The sequence below is a fragment of the Theropithecus gelada genome, chromosome 6, assembly GCF_003255815.1.
Source record: "Theropithecus gelada isolate Dixy chromosome 6, Tgel_1.0, whole genome shotgun sequence".
NCBI lineage: Eukaryota > Metazoa > Chordata > Mammalia > Primates > Cercopithecidae > Theropithecus > Theropithecus gelada.
The window spans coordinates 8884932-8908519 of NC_037673.1; the positions used below are offsets into that span (position 1 = coordinate 8884932).

General features: G+C 41.7%; 1 protein-coding gene across 1 annotated transcript in view; it reads right to left on the minus strand.

Annotated features, from left to right (window-relative positions):
* The window catches only part of SEMA5A (semaphorin 5A), a 517335-nt gene that overhangs the window by 129232 nt on the left and 364515 nt on the right, over nt 1-23588 (minus strand). The window contains exon 12 of the mRNA XM_025388084.1: nt 9173-9380. Coding sequence (XP_025243869.1) covers nt 9173-9380 — 208 coding nt within the window. The remainder of the gene's footprint in view (nt 1-9172; nt 9381-23588) is intronic.

Sequence of the window (23588 nt, forward strand, 5' to 3'; positions counted from 1 at the left end):
ACACATTGCCATTTAGAGACCAAAGATACATTCTCTTAGTAAAGCAGTTTCATGTGTTGATGAGTTCTTACCCACCCTGCCCAGGGTCTGGGGATGTTACCTTATGACAACACCGGAATACACTGTGCTCCAGCCCAAGCCTAACTTGGAACCCCTCTAATCATGTCTTTCTCACTGTCCTAATTAGCACTTACCACTTTTGTTAGTGCCAGCACCAACAAAAACTCAGTGCATTTACTTTCTGCCATTTCTCTATTTTTTAAAAACAGATTTAATGGTGGCATCCACGTAATGTTGCTGTGCTTTATTACATTTTTGTTGTATCACACAGATGTCTTCATAGGCGTCGCTTAATGGCTTCAGAATTACTCAATCAGAGAACAATCATTGAAAGGGTGTATCATAAGTGGTGACTAATTCCCTTACTACTGGAAGTTGAAAATTAGAACACTGGTTATGATACAGATACAGCTTAAAAAATAATCGGAGAGGAACATTAGGTGAGGATGTTAGGTCCTTGTGTATTCCAGCATCAGACTTTAACAATAAATCGATTTTGGGATAAATTCTAAGGTAACGCCAAGGTCCTTTGGCTCAGTTCCATGATAGCAGGTGATTTTACTTATACCAGAATTTCTTATTACAATCTGAGTCCTCTGAAGACAGGGTCAGAGATGCCTCATTCATCATCCTCCATGCAGGGCCTCACTTGGTGTTTGGCACATATTGAGTTCAATAAATATAATATGAAGGAATTAATTACAAAAAATCCACATTCTCTAGAGGTTAAACCAAAGCCAGCACAAACAAAAACTCAAGACTTTGAGATTTGGCAAATACTACATTCATTCTGAGGGGATAATATTTACTTTGTCAAATGGGTACATGCCAGAATGTCCTCCTGAATGCTTATTTGATTAATAACCAAATGAGTACGGCTGTCTGGCTGGGAGACCACGTGGGAACCCTGCGATTTCTCTGTACACATTGTGTGCTTTTCCCATTGGCAGATGCTGTCTTTAGGGAATATTTAATTATGAAAGGTGTCAACCTATTAACTCTGGCTTTTAAAACTTTCACCTTAGCAATAAACGTCCTGTAGTAATCTAATTTCCATACTAATTTTTTGATGAGGTATTAATTTCTTTAACTAAATGATACTATTAAAGGCTAACTGCATTAAGAACGCCCAAATACCAGTTAAATCAATGGAGCCAATGTCTTTTTCTTTTTTTTTTTTCCTAGACGGAGTCTTGCTCTGTCACCCAGGGTGGAATGCACTGCAACCTCTGCCTCCTGGGTTTAAGTGATTCTTCTGCCTCAGCCTCGGAGTAGCTGCGATTACAGGCGCGCGCCACCACACCCAGCTAATGTTTGTATTTTTAGTAGAGACAGGGTTTCACCATGTTGACCAGGCTAGTCTCGAACTCCTGACCTCTTGATCCACCCGGGTCGGCCTCCCAAAGTGCTGGGATTATAGGAGTGAGCCACCACGTCCTGGCCAAGGTCTTTTTCTTAATGCTCCATCTTTCCCTCTATTTTTATAAGGCACAATTTAAAAGGTATGACTCTTTCATATGTAGGTTATAATTCTTCCAGTTCCCAGATTTTCTCTCCTTTTCCCCAATTAGTTCATTAAGCAAAAATAAAACAAACCAAAAAAACAAAACAAAACAAAAAACAAAAAGAAAAACCACCCCACCTAAGGCCCAAAGGCTTTCAATGCTTTTGCTGTGTGATATTGCCACATTTTTCTGTAAAGGAATTTTGTTTTGTCACAAGAATTTTGCTTGTTTTCAAGGTATGAAGTAAATTAGCAGATAAAGGAGAGGCAGAGGGTCCATTTGTTAGTTTAACAAATATTATATTTACTGACCCTTTTTTGAGCTGGATACCAGGCTGGGGCCTTCATTGAACCCAGAAGCACAGAGGAAGCCCAGCCTTTGGGAGCTCGTGTTCCCACATCTTGAATGAAGCCTGTGCTGGCATGCAGGAATTCACAGTCTACTTTCTGTTCTATGATGAAAGATTAATTGCACACTCTTTCTATGAATGTTAAATAAAAAAGTAAGATTGTATGAGTAAGTATCCAAAGGGTAGAAAAGTCCATGATGTTCAGAAAATATTAGGGTACCGATTAACCTATGTAATGTAATAGCTCATTTGACAAATGTAATATCTAATTTTATAAATTAGTGTTATTAAGGGATATTCATTTATTCAAAAGGCAGATGATAATCTCACTTAGGGGTCAGCAAACCACACAGCCTGTGGCCAAATTCGTACGGCCCCCTAAACTTTTCCTGAAACACACAACTGGGGAACGTTCCTCGCTGGTAACTGTTCATGAGTGCACAGAGGCCACGGGGCAAGGCTGACTCACAGGTGACCTAAGCTTTGGCCCCAAGATCCTCCCTGGTCCTGCAACATGGGAGGATTATGAGGAACTGCTGCAAAACCATTCCTCCTGCATCCCTATGCCCCAGGAAGGCTGTCAGGAGTTTCTCATTGCTTTCCAGGTTCTGATGAGTTGTAAGGCTTCCTGCCCCCTCATACACCCATACTAGGATACAGCTTTAGGCTCGCAAACTGCCAGCATGAAATGGGCTCCTGGGAGTGCGGTGCCTTAGTTCTCCTGCTGCACCATCACCTGGCCGTCTTGTTTTGTTTTGGAGACAGAGTCTCATTCTGTCACCCAGGCTGGAGTGTAGTGGCGTGATCTCGGCTCACTGCAACCTCCGCCTCCTGGGTTCAAGTGATTCTCTTGCCTCAGCCTCCCAAGTAGCTGTGATTTCAGGCATGCGCTACATGCCCAGCTAATTTTTGTATTTTTAGTAGAGACGGGGTTTAGCCTTGTTGGCCAGCTGGTCTCAAACTCCTGACTTCAAGTGATCTGCCCTCCTCAGTCTCCCAAAGTGCTGGAATTACAGGTGTGGGCCACCATGCCTGGCTGCCCCTTTTGTTTTGATGTCATCCAGTGGGACAAGGGAGGTGGCGAGTAGACTCTTTTTTTTTTGGTTTTTTTTTGGGTTTTTTTTTGCTAAGTAATAAACTGTCTGTATCTAACAGTGGATCACAATTTTCTCACCAGACAAACCCATCAGCCTTGCTTGACCCACACATCTACCCATTCATATGGTCTGTGGCTGCTTTCACATTGCAAGGGAAGAGCTGAGGAGTTTCAACAGAGACTGGACACCTGTGCAGCCTAGAACAGCTTCTCTCTGGCTCTTTGCAAAGAAAGTTTGCTGACATGCTGATCTACTCAACTCAGTCCTTAAAATGACTTTAAAAGTCCATATTAGGGCTGGGCACGGTGGCCTATGCCTGTAATCCCAGCACTTTGGGAGGCCAAGGTGGGTGGATCACTTGAAGTCAGGAGTTCAAGATCAGCCTGGCCAACATGGCGAAACCCTGTCTCTACCAAAAATACAAAAACTTAGCCAGACCTGGTGGCACACGCCTGTAGTCCCAGCTACTCAGGAGGCTGAGGCAGGAGAATCACTTGAGCCCGGAAGGTGGAGGTTGCAGTGAGCTGAGATCACACCACTGCACTCCAGCCTGGGTAACAGAGCAAGACTCGTCTCAAAAAAAAAAAGAAAAAAAAAAAAAAGAAAAAAAAAAAAGAGTCCAAATCTGCAGCCGTCCCATCACCACACCTCTAAGCTGTTCTTTTCTTAGCCTTGAAGAGGTACAGTCAGTCATACTACTTAGAAGGCTATAATAGTTTCTTGTGGGAGAAAATAACAACCTGATTTATAGACAAGATAAGATTATTAGAGGGCAAGTCCTGTGATTGCTCTTTCCTTCCTGAAGTACAGAGGTAGGAACCCTATTAGTTCTTAGCCAGAGCTCATAGGGCAGCAGGTTCTGAATTCACACTGGTGTTTACACCAGGCGGGTAGTCAGTAAGTGTTTGCTCTTGGCTGCTCCATCCTGGGCCTCCTTATGGAGACTTTTTCCACTTAATTAATTAATTTATGTATTGTAGAGATGGGGTCTCACCATGTTCCCCAAGCTCGTTTTGAATTCCTGGACTCAAGAAATCCTCCTGCCTCAGCCCCAAGAAGTGCTGGGATTACAGGTATGAGTCACCACTTCCAGCCTTTTTCCACTTTAAAGACACCAGTTAGAATGGTGATCATTAAAAAGTCAGGAAACAACAAGTGCTGGAGAGGATGTGGAGAAATAGGAACACTTTTACAGTGTTGGTGGGACTGTAAACTAGTTCAACCATTGTGGAAGATGGTGTGGCAATTCCTCAAGGATCTAGAACTAGAAATACCATTTGACCCAGCCATCCCATTACTGGATATATACCCAAAAGATTATAAATCATGCTGCTATAAAGACGCATGCACACATATGTTTACTGCGGCACTATTCACAATAGCAAAGACTTGGAACCAACCCAAATGTCCATCAGTGATAGACTGGATTAAGAAAATGTGACATATATACACCATGGAATACTATGCAGCCATAAAAAAGGATGAGTTCATGTCCTTTGTAGGGACAAGGATGAAGCTGGAAACCATCATTCTCAGCAAACTATTGCAAGAACAGAAAACCAAACACCACATGTTCTCACTCATACGTGGGAATTGAACAATGAGAACACTTGGACACAGGAAGGGGAACATCACACACCAGGGCCTGTCGTGGGGTGCTGGGAGGGGGGAGGGATAGCATTAGGAGATATACCTAATGTAAATGATGAGTTAATGGGTGCAGCACACCAACATGGCACAGGTATACATATGTAACAAAACTGCATGTTGTGCACATGTACCCTAGAACTTAAAGTACAATAAATAATAATAATAATAATAAAAGATATGTCAAAAAAAATGACCACATGATGCTATTGGACCATGAGCCAGGTGCATGGCCTGGCCCACAGGATGAGGTCAGCTTTCCTGTTTTCCTCTGCTACACATTGTACTCATATCTGGGCTTACACAGATTTCTGAATTCCTCAGAAATTAGTGAATGTGAACTCACTTTATGCAACTTATACACAGATGTGGTCCATAAGGCCTAAAACGAAAAAGGATATGCATGAATAGTGCGGTTTCTCTTGCACTCTACATCCCCAGAGATCACCACCAATTCCAATGAGTTAGCTTTATCTTTTGCATGATTTTCTCACTCTATCTATTAAATGGCTGTGCTAAACAATGCTAACATCAAAACACAATTTTTGGCTCATCTTTGAGGTCAAACTTGACTGAAATATAATTTTGAAATATTCACCTTTTAAAATAACTTTCCAAGGGAACGATGCTGTGTTCCAATCAGTCACAACACATGTGTGTAGTCAGTACAGGGAGGTGCTTGTCACCACTCCCAATCCCCCACGTCTGAGGTCGCATGATCTCCTTAAGAACAACTGGAGAATGGAGACTCAGCTTAGAAAGTTTTGGAAAAACAGAGTACAAAACCTCCTTCGTGTTTGCTTGATCCAGTCTGACAGCAAGCAGAATGAGGAAGAGGGTAATGGGAAGAAGGGGTAAGCATCTCTCAGGAGACCTGGCTTCTGCCTGTCCGGGTACTGACCAGCTCTACCTCTCAGTTGCACACATGAAGAATGCAATCCAGCAGCTCCTTCAGCCGAAATCTGACCACTGAATGGGTGGTCCTCATTGTACTAGGGGCAGCAGAAAGAACCAGTAATACAGCATAGGCCTGGGACAGTCTCGGCTCTGACCCAGGTCTCATGTTGCAGTAGCTATGAGACTTTGAGCAGGACACCAAAAATCTGAGCTACCATTTCCTCATCTGAACAATGGATATGGTATGCTACTTTACGTCCAGGATTGACATAATCATTCTGCAAAATTCTCATAAAATCTAGCATATTGTCAGACATGTAAAAGAAATTTGTGAAATTGTATCAGTTATCATTTATACACATTTTAATAAATGGTATAGTGCATTGTCTTTGGAAAAAAGACTCAAGAAAATTAAACATGTAAATATGATTTTGAAGGAGACAGGTAATTTAGATAAGCAGTTTCCCTTTTTAAATACTTCTAGATTCATTTATAGGACTGGTTTTCCAATAATAAATGGCATCACTGAGATTCTATGATGGAAAGTATATTGGAAAAGAAATTAGTATCCAACTGTTACCCAATTGTTTTCCTATTCCTATTTAGTGTACTTCTTTAAGCATCTTTCTGAAAGATTAAAATTGCTTTTGTCAAAAAAACCCCATAATTGTTCCTTATAATTTACAAAAAAGTTTATGCAGTTTTATTTTTTTAAAAAAAGATTCTTTTTTCCATGGAATGTTAACTAGGGAGGGTTTCCTATCTTTCTACAGGAGTAGGATAGTAGAGAAACACATTGGAAATATTCAGAGAAATGCTTGGGTTGAAATCTTTAGTTTTCTTTTCTCGAATGAAATACTAAAGGGCCAGGCACAAACTAACCCCCTCTGAGGACGGGCACACAGAAGACCACAGTCCATCAGTTGAAAATGAAGTTACGATCTCTTGTTGCTTTTCTCACAGTAAACAGCAGGGTGATTAAGCTCCAGCTATAAATGTCAAGCTCTTTCCCTCAGGAGCCCAATGAAGACACACCAGTGGCATCATTCTCCTTGAAAGAAAAAAGGGAACAGTGAACTCCTCCCCAGGCCTCTGCGCCTGGAGCACCAGCTCCTGTGGATCCACAAGTGGGCTGGCAGTTCAGGTGCATGAGAGATGCCAGGGACACCGTGCCTCTCATCACTCATCTGATGCAGAACTTAGTTCCTAAGCTGCATGTACAAGAGGCTGAGCAATTGTGACCCAGACTCAAGGAAGCAGAACAACCTATAAAAGATGAATTGCCTCATGCTCTGTAAGCCATGCACCCCCATTGTGGCACCAGAATCACCCTGCAGACAGCACAGGCCTGCGGCTTCCTGCGGGTTATCCTGTGTCACCCTCCATAAAGGTCATCCTTCACTGGGCTGGAGTTGAAAGACGGGTGTCCTTCCAGATACATTCCAGCTATGACATCCTGTTGGCCAGACCCCAACCCTGTTACCCACTGAACCAACAGCAACCAGGGAAGAATAATTTCTTCCCTAGGCTAGTTCTGCAGGGAACACATACCAGAATACATTTCAAGCAGCCACTGGTTAAATTTACGAAGTAGGCATATATAACAATGGCAGTTAATAAATATCACTAGCTGTTACTAAGGCTCACAATATCATTATGATTAACTGGGAGGTTCCTCACATTATTCCTCAACTCTCTGTCTCATTTCAAAGGAGACATTATATTATAGACTTCATTTTCTAGAATCATCTTGAAAGGCATATTGTTGGGATTACACATAAAAAACTTCCTTCCACCTAAGAATACTCACTTTGCAGAGTACTTTAAATTTTATACTCTCTATATTATCCTATTTGATTCTATAGCAATTCACACATGTTGGATGAGAAAGTGAATTCTCAAATACTTTTGTGACCTGGGTCAAGAAATAGCAACAACAGGGCTGGGCAAAGTGGCGCACGCCTGTAATCTCAGCACTTTGGGATGCAGAGGCAGGCAGATCACTCGAGGTCAGGAATTCGAGACTAGCCTGGCCAACATGGCAAAACTCTGTCTCTACTAAAACTACAAAAATTAGCCAGGCATGGTGGCACATGTAATTCCAGCTACTCAGGAGACTGACTCAAGAGAATGACTTGAACCCAGGAGGTGCAGGTTGCACTAAGCTGAGATCACACTACTGCACTCCAGCCTGGGTAACAGAGCAAGACTCCATTTCAAAAAAAAAAAGCAACAACAGGTCCATACCATGAATCCTAGCTTCTAAGTGCCAAAGCCAGTGTCATTAGGCACCCTGTTTTGAGAGAGAGTGGCCCATGTAGGATAGATGTTTGTGAGTGATATATCAAAAAGGACTATTTCTACTCCAAATCTGCAATTTCACCCCACTTTAGGGGGTGGAATTAAACAAGATGCCTAAGAACATTTAAGATTCTGATTTCCCCAAGGGTGATCTTTTGTCAGGGGTCAGGGTGTATATACAATTTCCCGGAGTAAAGTGCTGGTCAAATGTGTGATGTATACAGTACTTTTTCATTTCCTAAGCATCTGGGCCAACATGTTTCCAAATTAAACTTTAAACACAACCGTGGTCGATCGTGGATGGCCCATGGAAGATAAGACTGGCCTGAGGGTGAAGGAAGATGCAATGACACTTGGGTTTCCCTGTGGCTGGGAGACCTCCCTCCCTACCCTCTCTGCAGGCTCAGGAGAGAAGCAGCACTCCAGGGGAGCTGATGCCAAAGACAGTGGCGGTGGGGGGTGTCCCAGAAAGTGGGGGCCACCGCAGCAACATCAACCACTCCTTCTCAAGGGGTTATCAGCATAAGAGCTGTGGTCGAGAAGGACATATACCTTAGAATATTTTTTGTTATTTCTATATTCAAATAAAATACAAGCTTGAGGCCAGGTGTGGTGGCTCAAGCCTGTAATCCCAGGACTTCGGGAGGCCGAGATAGGCAGATCACTTGAAGTCAGGAGTTCAAGACCAGCCTGGCCAACATGGTGAAACCCTGTCTCTACTAAAACTACTAAAATTAGTCAGGCACAATGGCACACATCTGTATTCTCAGCTACTCGGGAGGCTGAGGCATGAGAATCACTTGCAGCCAGAGGTTGCAATGAGCTGAGATCTCACCACTGTACTCCAGCCTGGGCGACAGAGTGAGACTTCATCTCTCTCTCTCTCTCTCTCTCTATATATATATATATATACACACACACACACACACACACACACACACACATAAATATACACATACATATACATACACACACATACACATACATATATATGCTTGTGCCAGATTAACAGATTAATACAGTCACCAAATATCAGTATTATCACTGAGTGTTCTAAGGCACTGAATGATTTATTTTAACCTTGACAACCGCTTACAGGTATTATATCGTGGCTTCTCCTCTGAGGAGAACTGGTGGGTTATTCTCATCACGGTTAATCTATTTTCATGAAAGTTCTGCATCCTAGCGCACAGGACTCTGAGAGGCATGAAGGGCGGCTCAGGCCATTCAACTTCAGGGCATCTGAATTCTCCCCAGTTCTCTCTGGGTGGGCCCTTCACACACACTAGTACATCCCGGCCCCGGAGATGCCCTACCTGCGTGTGCGGTAGAACTGGCACCTCTTCAGGGGGATCTTGACCACGTGCTCCCGCAGGCCCACGAACAGGACGCTCTGGCTGTGCAGGATCTGCAGGCTCCTGATGGGCTCCCTCCGCCTCTCAGGGAAGAGCTCAATCTCTTCCAGCAAACAGCTGCTTGCGGTCTGATTCAGGGGCGCCCGCACTTTCTTAATGGTTCCGTAATCTGTGAAGGCCACAGGATGAGAAGGAAACAAGGTCAGCGGGTCTCACAAACCAATCCCTGGTTAAACGGAGTGTGCTGTGTACGCAGCCATGGATCTCCAGCCAGGAAAGCCATCTAAGCATCCTTCAAAACAGTACACCTGGGCCCCACTGCAGACCAGTTAGGTCAGCTGCACTGGATGTGGGGCCCAGGCAGCAGTATCTTTTAAAATGAGGCTCTCATGTAGCAAGAGACGAGGACTAATCATCTCCAGTTGGACCCTTCCAGTTCCAAGTCTAGGGATGGAGAGCTCAAAGTAGCACGCTTTGTGCCGTTCCACGGAGAACATCAAGGGAGAGAGACCCTCAAGGAATGATCTTGGATTCTTGGTGTCAGAGGTGCTGACTTTGGTGCCCAGCAGGGCAAGGAAAACACAATGTGATGGGCAGCTTCAAACATCCAGGACGACAATGATGCCCCCTCCTCCTTCCTGCCCAGAGAAGTACACCCTCCTCCATCTCCCTCCCTCCTCTGTCTACATTAGTTCCTCCTTTCCTTCTAGTGCCTGTTCTTTGGGATGATTTTCTTGGGCTCAACTCCTCTCAACCTTCTTTCCTGTGCTTCTGAACATCTATTTCTGGCCTGATCTAAGCCCTCCCCGTTCCAGGTTTTCTGCTCCCTGGGTGTTTCTGTGCACGCATTCATCTGCTTGACTGCTAACACTGCTGGAGCGTGAGCGACCCCCGAACCATGCAGCCTTCCCAGCTATGAGGGGCACGGAGCAGGGTCTTCTCAGCATGCCAGTGGGAGGGTGGCGGGGACATGGCTAGCACCTGTGTGTAGGGGGGACACACAGTTGAAACAAACATTGCTCTCCCAGGTACCCTGTGCTGCACCCCCAACCCCTTGCTGACACCCTGCAAATCCCAGGCATGAAATCCAGCCTTCTGGAAGCCCCTCAGAGATCCACTCAAGTACCTGGAATCATCCTGAAGGCCCTGACTGAATAACACCTTCCATGATCCTGAGTTTTGAAACATCATGAATCTTATTTTGCAAACACAGAAAGAGTTTAAGAAGTTATTCTAAACCCAGAAGTAGTCAAGAATATTTGGCTTCAAGGCTTCCTATCAAGCAATTAATTGCAAAAGACCTTGGATAAAATACTTTACATTTTTCTCTCTCTGTGAAAGTCTTAGAGATGGAAGCTATTTGTGTTTTAAAAAAATACATATGCAGACATGTTTTAGCCTGAATTTACTTTAAAAAGTATATCTGAAACATCTCCAATGAGCATTTTCTGATTATGCATTGACTGAAAAATCATGTATACAGTACTGGCAAACAATTGCTTGCTTTTGTTTTAAGCTAGCTGGTTAAATAGGTTACCTTTGAAAAAGGTCAAGCATACACTGAAGTATGCTATATGCTGCGAAGATTTTAAAATGATCTTGGAGAAAAGAGTATGTATTTGTGTTCATGTAAAAGGGTGAGGACAAAAGAGAGAGAGAACGAGAGACAGGAGAGAAAGGCAGTTGTAGTGTAGAGAGGCAGGCATTTTAACAAATTCACAGTTCACAGAGGTAAACATGTAAGAAAAAATGTATGTCTTAATTCTACAATTCAAATTAATTTTGACTTGGACATCACAGTTCATGAGCTTGTTGGAAAATTCAACCTCAGTGATTCTTAGGTCTCTCTGCCTGGGGTAGAGTGAGGCGTCAATAAACTTACACAGCACCAAGGAACTAACAGGGAGAAGATGGGGGCTTCAGGGAAGGTGACTTCAGCACACATATGTCAGCCACAAGGCCCTGCAAGGAGGTCCCCATGAGGCACCAGCAGAGGGAGGTGTCAGCCTTCCCGTGGAGCCCTGATGGGCATAGAGCCTGTGGATGCCTTTGGGACATCATTACACACGGGGACATGATCTGAGCTACGGGTTAGGAGGGAGGCAGGAGCAGAGCTTGTGTGAGAGACCGCTGTGTGAAACAGGAACTTTCATAGAAGTTCAGGGGTGGCGCGGGCTGCCTAGAGTCGGGAGCCAGCTGGAGGATCACTGTGCTGTGACCAGCATCACACTAGTTGCTTACCAGCCCAGCATGGCATGGGAAACAGAGTTTACAGAACTATAGCCTATCTGAGAATTTAACAAGGACTCATTATTATTTTATTATTTATTTTGTTGAAGGATTATTATTCTGAGAAACCTGCCCAAATTAACAACAGTCGAAATGTCAATATGTTCATATGTATTTCAAATTCTTAAGTAATTGTGGAAAGAATCGAATTTGTAAAGATTCATGACAATTTGACTTTAAAGAATGAGACATCATTGATCATAAACTTTCACTGCATATTTCTGCACACCTTGTATCTGATTTTCCAACTGTAGTTTTCTAACAAAACTACAGGGCTTAGCATTTCAGAGCAAAGTGCTCAGCGTGGGCTTGCATGCTGGTCCACAGTGCATGACCTTGCATCTTCAATCTCTGGAGTGTCTGGCATGTGACAAGTCCCCTCCACAGTTCCCCCTTCCCTCTGCATCAGGTTCAGCACACAGGGACCCTTCCTGTCTCCTTGAAGCTCTTCCTTCCCCTGCCTGTGCCCTGCCCTTGCTCTGAACTCCTGCATGCTCACACATTTGGTCACAGCCTTCTCATCCCCTGTCCTCATGATCACCCTCAGATCTGTCTTCAAAGTGGGGATCTTACTGCTGAATGTGGGCTCTGTATCTGCAACTAAACTTCCAGGGACTGGAGATACCAGAAACTTGACAGGCCTCCCTGACTCTCCATGTGGCCTACCAGCATGTCCCACCTCCTGTGACCTTGTCTAAGGGACAGCAGCACCATAATCCCAGTGCTGATGATGGAACCTCTCCTTCCCTGTCACCCACAGCTCACCTAGTTCTCATCCACCTGCTCCTGCCATCCCTGCCACTCCTGAGGCTTCCTCTACACCTCTGTCACCTGCATCTCCCCAGTACACTCACTCTGCTCTCCTCACTGCATCTAGAGTCAGGTTCAGGGCATGCACTTGGTGGCCCCACGCTCCTGCCTCCACCTTCGCCTGTACCACTCTGTGCTCTGGCATCGGCCACCAGGAAGCACTTGCAGCCCAAGAGCCTGTGATTGTGGCATACCCTGGACATGCAGCTCCTGTGCCTGAGGTGACAAATGACAATGTTATTTTCTTTCAATGGCAGAAAGACAGAGACTGCCCTATAAAAGAGACATCCCAAAAAAACCCATAGATTTCTATTTGACATGGGAGGACAATAGCAGGACCCTGGTGGATCTTGCAAAGCTATTTGTATTTGGTTGCTGTTCTTACTTTACAACATTTACCATGGTTTTAGTTACTAACTTACTTGTTTTGTGGTTTTTACACTTGATCTTAGGCTCCATGGGGACAAGAGCTATGCCAGTTGTGTCCTGTGATGTATGCGTAGTGGCTGCTATTAGGGCCGGCAGAGATCAGATGTTTCACAAATATATGCTGGTGAAAGACTGAACAAATTAGTGAGGGAAGGAAGTGTGGCCAGCCTGGAATGAGAATGTCATTATTACTCCCATATTTACTAAAGAGTGCTGATTAATATTTTTCCCATTATGATCTCTAGCAGGAGTTACGATATAAGGGAGTGTGAAGGTGAAACGATAAACATGAATTTCACCAATATGGAAAGATTTCAACCCAAGATGTCATAAACTAAATATAAATGAATAATCGGTTTCATCCAAGAAAATATTAACTGTGAAAATCTGCCACAAGAAATAAAGCCACACAAACCTTCTATACATCTGAAACGTAATACTCCAATCAAAGTTATTTGCATGAAAAAAAATGTGCCAGAACGATATAAAATCTTCTTAATCATTCTTTAACGTTCAGATATCAGCAAGTTAAAAAAAATAGGCATTTCCTGTCCATCGCAGCTCCCCTTCCCAAGGAGGGAGGAAAATGTGATGTGGAGCTGCAGAGTCAGTGCTAACCAGAGGACGCTCAGAATGAACATTGCTTTGGTGCAAACTCTCACACTAGTTGCCATTTTGTGAAAATGTCCCTTACTCATTATGCCATGGACACAGATCTGAGTGTCATGTATTTATAGTTTCTCTCTCAAATAGAAAACTATAGATACTCGTCATGAAAGGGATAGAGCTACTTCAAGACTTTAAATATCCATTAATGCTGATATAGCTATTATTCAAAAGACACAAATACTTGTAATTACATGAAAATATCATTAAATATTATACTTCACTACGTATTTGTCTCATCTTAGTAGAAGAGTAGGGATGTTACATTCTAGGATTGCCAGATTCAATATAAGCTGCCCATTTCAATTTGAATTTCAGATAAACACAAATAATTTTTTAGTATTAGTATGTGCTATTCAATATTATTCATGATTTATCTGAAATTCAAATTTGAGTGGGCCGCCTGTATTTATATTTGCTATATATGGCAGCCCTATTACATCACATCTCCTTTGATCGTCTTGGCAAATTAGTGAAGATATATTGAATATATGTAGCAACATATTCCTACTTTATAGGTGAAAATATTGAGTCTTAGAGAACAGAACTGATACCTATTTTCTATGAACCGGTTAGACATGAAATGACTTTTCACTTCAATGTTGATGAATGAAATAAAGGATTATAACAATGGACTCCACAGTGAACATTAATTATAAGGCTATTACTGAGGATACAGACTGAAACAGAGGAAGAGGTAGTTGTGCTTTGATTGCATTTTTCTATGCACTCTTCTAGAAGTCATAGAACTTAACCAACTGGAGGGCAATGAAAAGAAAGTCAGTATTCTAATGAATGCTGAAGAAAGCTCAGTATCACTGATCATCAGAGAAATGCAAATCAAAACCAAAATGAGATGCCATCTCATGCCAGTCAGAATGATGATTATTAAAAAGTCCAGAAACAACAGATGCTGGTGAGGCTGTGGAGAAATAGGAAAGCTTTTACACTGCTGGTGAAAATGCAAATTAGTTCAACTATTGTGGAAGACAGTATGATGATTCTTCAAGGATCTAGAACCAGAAATACCATTTGACCCAGCAATACCATTAGTGGGTATACACTCAAAGGAATAGAAATCATTCTACTATAAAGTCACATGCACACATATGTTTATTGCAGCACTATTTGTAATAGCAAAGATGTGGAACCAACCCAAATGTCCAACAATGATAGATTGGGTAAAGAAAATGTGGCACATATACACCATGGAATACTATGCAGCCATAAAAAGCAATAAGATCATGTCCTCTGCAGGGACATGGAAGAAGCTGGAAGATATCATCCTCAGCAAACTGACACAGGAACAGAAAACCAAACACTGCATGTTCTCACTCTTAAGTGGGAGTTGAACATTGAGAACACATGGACACAGAGAGGGGAACAACACACAACCAGCACCTGTTGGGGGAAGGGGAGTAAGGGGACAGAACTTAGAAGACAGGTCAATAGGTGCAGCAAACCACCATGGCACACGTACACGTATTTAACAAACCTGCACATTCTGCATATGTATCCTGTTTTGTTGTCATTGTTTTCAAGAAGACATAAAGGGAAAAAAGTTAGCATTCTCCTCTATTAGAAGCCTTTGTCTGCCATCCATCTCAAGGACAAGCAGAGGCAGAGGCACATCTGTGTCAGAAGACAACGTGTTCTTCTGGCCTCAATGACTCCTTCCCTCCATACATGCAAGGTGGACTCAGGCCTCCTTGGGCAAACAGTGAAGGACTTTCTTGCTCCCTTAAACCATCTGTTTAAAGAGAGTAACATGCAAATAAAAGTTTAAATAACTATAGATGAGTAGAAGTTATGTGTACACTTAAATGTTGGTATTTCTGAGAATAAGATAAAAGGATGACTGCCTAAAGAAACAAGGACCATGGAACATGCTGTCACCAGACCAGCTCTCGAACAAGCAAATGGCTTCAGTGGCATGACTGCCAATGAGAAGACAAGAACCCTCCTCGGCACAGATCACTACACTGTAGGTCTAAACAATTCTTTATACACACAGACACACACACACACACACACACACACACATATATATATATACATATATATATATATATTTTTTTTTTTTTTTTTTTGCTGGTGACCAATGCAGTCAAAGAAGACCAGAAGTAAATCTGATGGCAGTTAGAAAATGCAGAGGTAAAACTGGATTACCATAATGACAGAGATGGTCTCTTCAACCTCTACAATCTGAGTCATTAGGAAAATGACCAAAAGCAAAAGAAAAGGTCATAAATGAAAATAGTTTACAAAGGTAAAGTTTGCACATTGTCACACAAGTGATAAATTCCATTTGAAACATGACTACTGGGGAAGCAATATTTACACAATGTCTATCAAAAGACAGGAGTGTAACTTGAACGGGACAAAAAGAAATTACCCTTGAAGAATTCCAGCCACAAGAAATGACCCATGAAACACAGAATCTTGTATTCTCAATCCCCATCCCACAGGAAAACGTGTTCACGTCCTGGAACAAATGAGTTACTAAGTACGCTGTGGGAAGAGCAACTGGAAAGATATATGTCTTTTTTAGCGGGGCATATTTTTTTTTAATGGGAGTTTGAATGAAATACTGTTCTTAGAGTAGAGTGTGGCAGTAAGCAAAGCTGCCAGGACAAATGGCTAATGCATTTCATGGGAACACAGTGACCTGAACATGGGACCTGGGGAAGCAGTAAAAGTGATTAGGATCCCCACAAAACCCTCAAGCACTGAGGTTTAGGAGGTAGGAACCAAAAGGGTTTATTTAGACCAGCACTGTCCAATGGAGATATATCAGAGTCCACAAAAGTAATTTAAATTTTTTCTAGATGCCACATTTAAATTTGAAAAAAATGAAACAGGTGAATAAATTTTAATTATATATTTTACTTAACCCAATGTTTCCAAAAAATTATAATATGTGATATATCATATGTAATCAATATAAAATACTCGGATTTTTTATATGAAGTGAAATCCAATTGTACTTTATACTTATAGTCCATTTCAATTCATACTAACCACATTTCAGCTGGCCAGGGACACATTTCAGGAGGTTGTGGCTAACGTACGGGACTGCCTGAGGATGTACAGGGGTGTCCTCATGCTGCTCTGGAGAGCCAGGTACTCCTGGCTACAAGCAAACAAGAGACAAGTCCAAACCCACAACATCATGAGCTTCAGTTTTCTGCATTTCACATATTGAACCTTGCCCTATTTTTTAAATATAGAGGTCCTTCTATATAAGTGTTTAAAAATCTCTGCACCAGGCCAATTACCTCCTCTTTCAAGTAAGATGATGGAAGTTCGTCAAGGTGAAGTGACAGCTCATAGCTACATGGCCAGTGAATGTGGCCATGAGAACGGAAGCTGGTCTCTAACTCCTTACCTGGACACCTGCTATCACTTGCTGGCACACAGCTTACAGGCAGTGGCACATGCCCTGTGAGAGTGAATGTCATTATTGGTGTTCATTTCAGAAACTTACTGATGGATAGAAAGCAATCACAACCATTAGAGAAGGTTATTTCTGTTTTTCTTCGGTTTGCTTTGTAGAGTTTTCTATCTACCTAGAGGTCAAGCTAGTTCCTACTTTTCTTTGGAATGTAGCTTCTGTGTCACTTTTATGAATAACCCTGGCCGGGCGCGGTGGCTCACGCCTGTAATCCCAGCACTTTGGGAGGCTGAGGTGGGCGGATCACAAGGTCAGGAGATCGAGACCATGGTGAAACCCCGTCTCTACTAAAAATAGAAAAAATTAGCCGGGCGCAGTGGCGGGTGCCTGTAGTCCCAGCTACTCGGGAGGCTGAGGCAGGAGAATGGCGTGAACCTGGGAGGCGGAGCTTGCAGTGAGCCGAGATTGCGCCACTGCACTCCAGCCTGGGCGACAGAGCGAGACTCCGTCTCAAAAAAAAATAAAATAAAAATAAAATGAATAACCCTGACTGACCTCCCAACCAGAAACACTGTGGCCAACATGATTTTCCATCATCCAGAGCCTGAATAATCCACATAGGAAAGCCAGTGCAAATCTCAAGGGAAATCAGATAAATTTATTCCTGAATTAAGCTAACAAGGAAAAGCAAGCACAGGTATATAGCATGATGTTCAAACAAACAAGTGTATTTGTGTATATGTATATGTGTGTGTGTGTGTGTGTATACATGTATATGTATATATATACACCATCTTTTCTTCATTAATGTAAGAAATGCAGTTGATTTCCTTAATCCAGCAAGATACATTCTTGGGGAGACTATGAGCAGCCCTACTGATTTTGGTCATCTCTAAATTTGAAACTTCTTTCATCATTATATTTTCCAAGTTAAACTTTCAGTCAAAGATGTGATGGATGTTAAGGTTGGAAGGTACCTAAAACAATATTTTAAATTGTGCAGTTGAGAAAAGCAAGGTCCAGAAATGTTAACTGATTTCCAAAGGTCAGACTACTGGGCCAGAGTTTAGGTCTTGTTCATACGGATCAAGAGCTGGTTTCTGAATTTTTGAAGGTATTTCTGTTTCAAAAGTATAAAGAGAGAGATATGCAATCCCTATAACGGTGCCTCAGTAATAGCAGGGATTGTGAGTTCCTAAAAATCAGGTGAACTGATACAACAGCATATTAAATAGTAGTTGTTATTCCAGGAAAAGATGCAGCTGTGATTTATAGACATGTGTTTATCTTATTATACCATTGACTACACAGAAAACTAGTGTCCAAGGGATGCCAAGTCCAGGGCAGACGTGACTTTTCTATCAGACTTCAAGCTCCCATTTCTATGAGCTCATGAAACAAACAGGGGAACAAACTGATTAAAAAAAAAACAAACCTTCTATTGCTGTTTCATTTTTTAAAAAAAGAATTTAGATAACAAAGGATTTGTTTAAACATTAAAATTGACAATAAAAATAAGCCCCTTAAATCACTATTTGCTATAAATAATGTAGACTCTCACGTGCATAATTCAATTATCAGTGGTTAAAACTTAACCATATTTTTGGCTCTGGGGGAAAATAGCTGCTATTTTTTAATTTTCAATGTTCAAGTAGCTAACATGAATTTTATGGTTTGAAGAAGATTCAGTTTTACATCTTCAGAGTACTGGTCAATTTAAATGAACACAAATGTAATGATCTCTCATTTGTAAGGCAAATATGCCTTATACTAAGATAGAGACTGCTATGAGCTGAACTGTGTCCACCCAAAATTCACATGTTTAAGTCCCGGCCTTCAGGACCTCAGAATGTGACTGAGTGATTTAAGGTAAAATGCAACTATGAGTGTAGGCCCTCATCCAATATGAGGGATGTCCTTATAAAAAGATAAGGTTAGGATACAGGCACAAAAGAAAGACCATGGAAGGACAAAGAGAGAAGGTGGCCCTCTGCAAGCCAAGAGGAGAGGCCTCAGGAGAAACTGAACCTGCTGATGGCTTAATCTTGCACTTCCAGCCTCTAGGGCTGAGAAATAAATTTCTGTTGTTTAAGCTGCTCAGTCTATGGTACTTTGTTATGGCAGTCCCAGCAATATTGTATTATAGGACAATTATAAATTATTTATATAATATTATATATATAATATAAATATTTATATAATTTATATAATTATAAACATACATAATATAAATATGTCAAGAGTAGGAAATAGAAATTATAGGTTTTGGCATCCAGATAAACTGTTAAGAGCAATTTAAAAACTAGATTATAAATATTTTTCTCCTTTCCTCTAAAAATTGTGATTCAAATTCTAATATGGAAGCATTATAAATTATATATTAGATTCTATCTTTTTAACCTTGTACTATAACCTTGTACTCATATTATAAATAGCCTATTATTTTTAAATGTTTTCCTTTATTTCACGTAACCACCTATAAATGTAGCTCTGATCTAGAAAAGTGGCAGGGAATGACATAGGACATGTAACATTTTGCAAAATTAATGCATTTTGATAAACATTATGTAATAATTCATATGGTTGGTGCTACTACTCAAAGCCTTTATGCTAAGCCTCTGGTGATCTTTGGGGGGAATTCAGAGAGAACTAAATGAGCACTTAAGAATGAACTTTCAAGTACCTAAAGAAAAGGTCTCTGATTATAATGAATTTCTTATTGAAGGATTTCTAGAATTTTAGCTCCATCAACATCTGAAAATTTTACAGAAGTAAATCTTTTGAAGGAAGAAAGTAAAATGGGAAACAAGGAGGGATGGAGAGAGGAGGGAAAGGAAACACAGTGAATCCAATATAACATTTACCATCACAATGAGTAAAAGCAGTGTGCAATTGTCCATACTTATGTAAGATTAGCTAGCCTTCGATCATCATTAATGCACGAACAATGAAAAAATTTAACGCTTAAACAGTATTTCCAAGAAAATCCCTGTGTCTTACGTGTATAATGGCTTAAATCCTGATACACCTGAGAACACTGAGCAATGAAAAAAGACTCAAAGAAGTTATTTTTGTCCCAACAACAGCAGCCTGAAGCACTTCCAAAACAGAAGATAAATATATATTTTCTCTAAGGTGCAATAAAAACTTAAGGGTAGAATTGTAATATATCTGATATATATAAAAATTCTTATTTTGTATGAAAAGAAAAAAAGTCATACCCACAAAGAAAGGAAAAAGAGTTGAGGAAAATGTGATATAAAAATAGATTATTGCAAAGCATTGGATGGTTAAATCCATTATCTGGATTCCGTTCTCATTTCATTAATTCTGTAACTTTTGTTATAGTTTAAGGTATTTTTTAAATTATTCAGCGTTCAGTGTGCTGAATACAATAAAGAAATTAAACCTGTGAGGAAGACAAGTGGTACCCCTGACAATGGTCACTTGTGACAAGACTGGAGATTTATGTGGACACGGAGTCCACTGACCTGGGAAGCTAAATTAGTTTATTTCCAGTTCTGCATTTGGATTCTATTTGATTCTCTGCCACTATATCCAAGAGGCATTTCTAGTGTTTGGCTCTTCGACCCAGAGTCACTGCAGAGTAAAAGAAAAGCTTTTGTATTTGTGTGTGTTACCGTACCAAGCATTATCAGGGAGGTAATGATGGAACACCCGCTTCCACTCACTGGGCAGCTCGTCACCATGGCAACAGATCACTATATAAAGTTCATCAATTCAGCTGGTCGTTATCCCAAAGCAGCAGACAGCTAATATGTTAAGGAAAGTTCTTTCTCTTAACTTGTAAATGAGCAACTGAATTAAATTGGTCTTGGCAGTGGGAGCTCAATATTACATTTATACAGAAAAGGAGAATTCAAAGAAGAAAAAAACGGTCTTCTTGGCTAGTGAATACTTGAAAAGGAGAATTTAATTCACTCAGTTATCAGATGCAAACTAATGGCTTATTTTTTCCTTGAAAAGGATAGCCAGTCAGTTTAAACTTTCCTGGTCATAAATTGAAAGCAAAATTTTAAAATCACAAAGTATTATTATTTTAAACCATATTCTCATAGCCTGACCCACTGTGTGTAAGTTCTGGAGAGCCGGCACTAAGGAATGCAGCCTGCCTTGTTCACTGTGACCCCGTTGGTTTCCAGAACAAACCCCGGCACATAGTAGGTGCTCAAGCAGAGACATGTTCAGTGTGTGGCCTCTGGGGCACAACGGCCCAGGTTAAACTCCAGGCTCCCACAATCACAGGCCGTGTGACCAAGCGCAGGTCACTGATATCTCTGTGGTCTTCTCCCCGGTGCCCAGCTCACAGGGTCGGGGCCACTAAGTGAGTTTATCCGTATGTTTGCTTGGATGGCACCTGGCACACAGGACATGTTGTATAAGAGTTTGCTGCTATTCTTTTCTTATTAATGTTTAGCTTGTACATGGTAAGTCCTATTCGAGTTTTGTCTAAAATCAGCAAGATCCTTGCTTCACCACTACTCACTGTACATATGCCAGGGGGAGAAATGACATCTCTTTTACAGCTGCTTTGGCTGCCTTGCTGAACAAAACCTCAAAAGCTCCTTGCAGTACCCTAAATCATAAGCCAGCGCTTATAGGAAATTTACCACTGCGTTTCCTGTGAATAAAAACCATATTACTTTTAAAACAAGAGTGCAATTAATAGAGTCCTCTGGGTATCCTTTCTAAACTCTCATCTAACCCACAGCTTAAATGTAACTCCAATCATTCTGTTAAGGAAGCAATCAAGTTTCTAAAAGGAAATTACTTGCCTTAGATTTATTGTATCTAAATTACAAAACAACCACCCAGTTGGTAAGGTTGGCAGCCCTTCTCTGACAGTCACCAGGCAGGCATCCAGAGTCTAAATTACCCTCTAGCCCCCAGTGGTGAAATTTATACTGTGTCTGGTCCCATTAGTTGTCAATTGAGATGGCTGAGAAAAATCTATGCTAAGCACTTTTGCACTTTTGAAACATTAATTCCAAAGGAAAAAAGAGAGCTCTCTTACTCAGTGGAATAAGAAAATTATTTTGTCATTTTTCTCAGTGGCTACATTACACCAATTACGACTAGTGCCTGATGTTCCAAGTTGTTTGTTAGCTCGTGATGAGCTTTCTTTAGGCACTGTCTTCTCCATTTCTGTGGTTTCAAATAAAACCTGAGGCTGCCATTACTGACCTAAACCTTCCTCTCTGGCTTCAAAGAAGGCTTTCCAACCAAGTCTCAGGCATACTGCATGCAGCTAGAACTCAGTATACCCCAAACTGGAAACTCAATGTCTCTCCTTTGTATAAAATCTGTCTGTGTACCTGAAATCCTGAATCCACTGGCTAGGATGACATATTCAATCTGACTATCCTACTATTCAGCTTCATCTCCTCTCTCTTCACCCACAGCTGCAGCTCATTTCAATGTCTCCCCCTTTCCAGAACACCCCAGTTTCTAGATCTGCACGCTTTGCATATTCTGTGCCCTCTCCACCAGGCAGCCATCTCCCCATCCCCTAAGAGCCAGCTCCCAGGCCTCTGCTCAGGGTAGAGGGGGAACCTTTTCTCACCTCCCAGGCCAGCTCAGTGTTTCCAAAGTCTGTGTGCTCATAGAACGTATTCTTCCTTCAACTAAGACAGTGCATTGAGTCAAACCAAAGAATAAATGTCTGTCTTTTATGGGACATAAGCTTTCCTTGGTGTGATGTGCTGAGCTTATCCTTATTCATGACACCTTCATGCTCTCAGGATACAGTAGGCTGTCAGTTGAGGCTTAGTCAATGAACATACGAGGATTTCACAATCCTAGAATCACGCCTCAGAAGTCAATCTTTAAGCTCAAGGTGGAAATATGTCTTTCAATTTTCCTGGTTATTATCAAGAAATAGCAGAATAACCATGTTAAAAAGTTCTATAGGTGTCTGGAGCACACAGGTCATTCCTAACTTTCTATGCACCCCCTCACTGCCCACTCCACTGAAAGTTGCCCAAGAGGTGAGAAGCTGAAGTGAGGTGGCATGGGATGGGGATCTGAAAAGGAAGCTGTGACAGGAGAAGAGCCCTAAGTACAGCAGAGTGGTTCCCAAGCTTTATGACTAGAGAAGCTACTCAGGGAGATGGCTGAGCTGGACCTTCCAGGTGCAACCCCTGAGACCGTGATTTGGGAGATCTGCAGTGGGCCTGGAGACCATCGTCAATCATTAACAAACATTCTAGGTGTCTCTAACTCAAAGCATTTAGGATGATCCTTTGACCAACAATAAGGGACTGTTTTTAGTCCACATCACCAGATGCCAACAGGGAGGTCACTGATGAAGGAGCTTTGAGTCTTGACTATTCTTTAACTTCCAGAAGCCCTTATGTAAAGTGCTAATCATGGTGCCAAGATCAAGGGAAGCACTTTCTGTGTCTTTGTCATTGTTACCATGTGAGTGAGGAGGAGGAGGATGCCATGGCCAAGGGCCTCCCTCCACCACGGAAGCTCTTCTTTCCATATATTAAAACTGCTACAGGAAAAACCAATGGGCAGGGAAGCTACCTTCAACCTGTGAGTGACAGGGGCTGGATGGACACTGCTTCCAATTTAATGAGTGATAAATAGTGTGATTCTTGCTTGACAGGTGCAAAATCTGAGGTTCGCAGAGGCTACATCATTTTCTGACAGCACCCAGCTTACAAGAGGTGGAGGGAATATTTGACTCAAACGCACCTGGAACAAAGGCTTAAATGTTCCTCCAGGTCATGTTGCTGTGGCTTGATCCTTTTCTAAGTACTT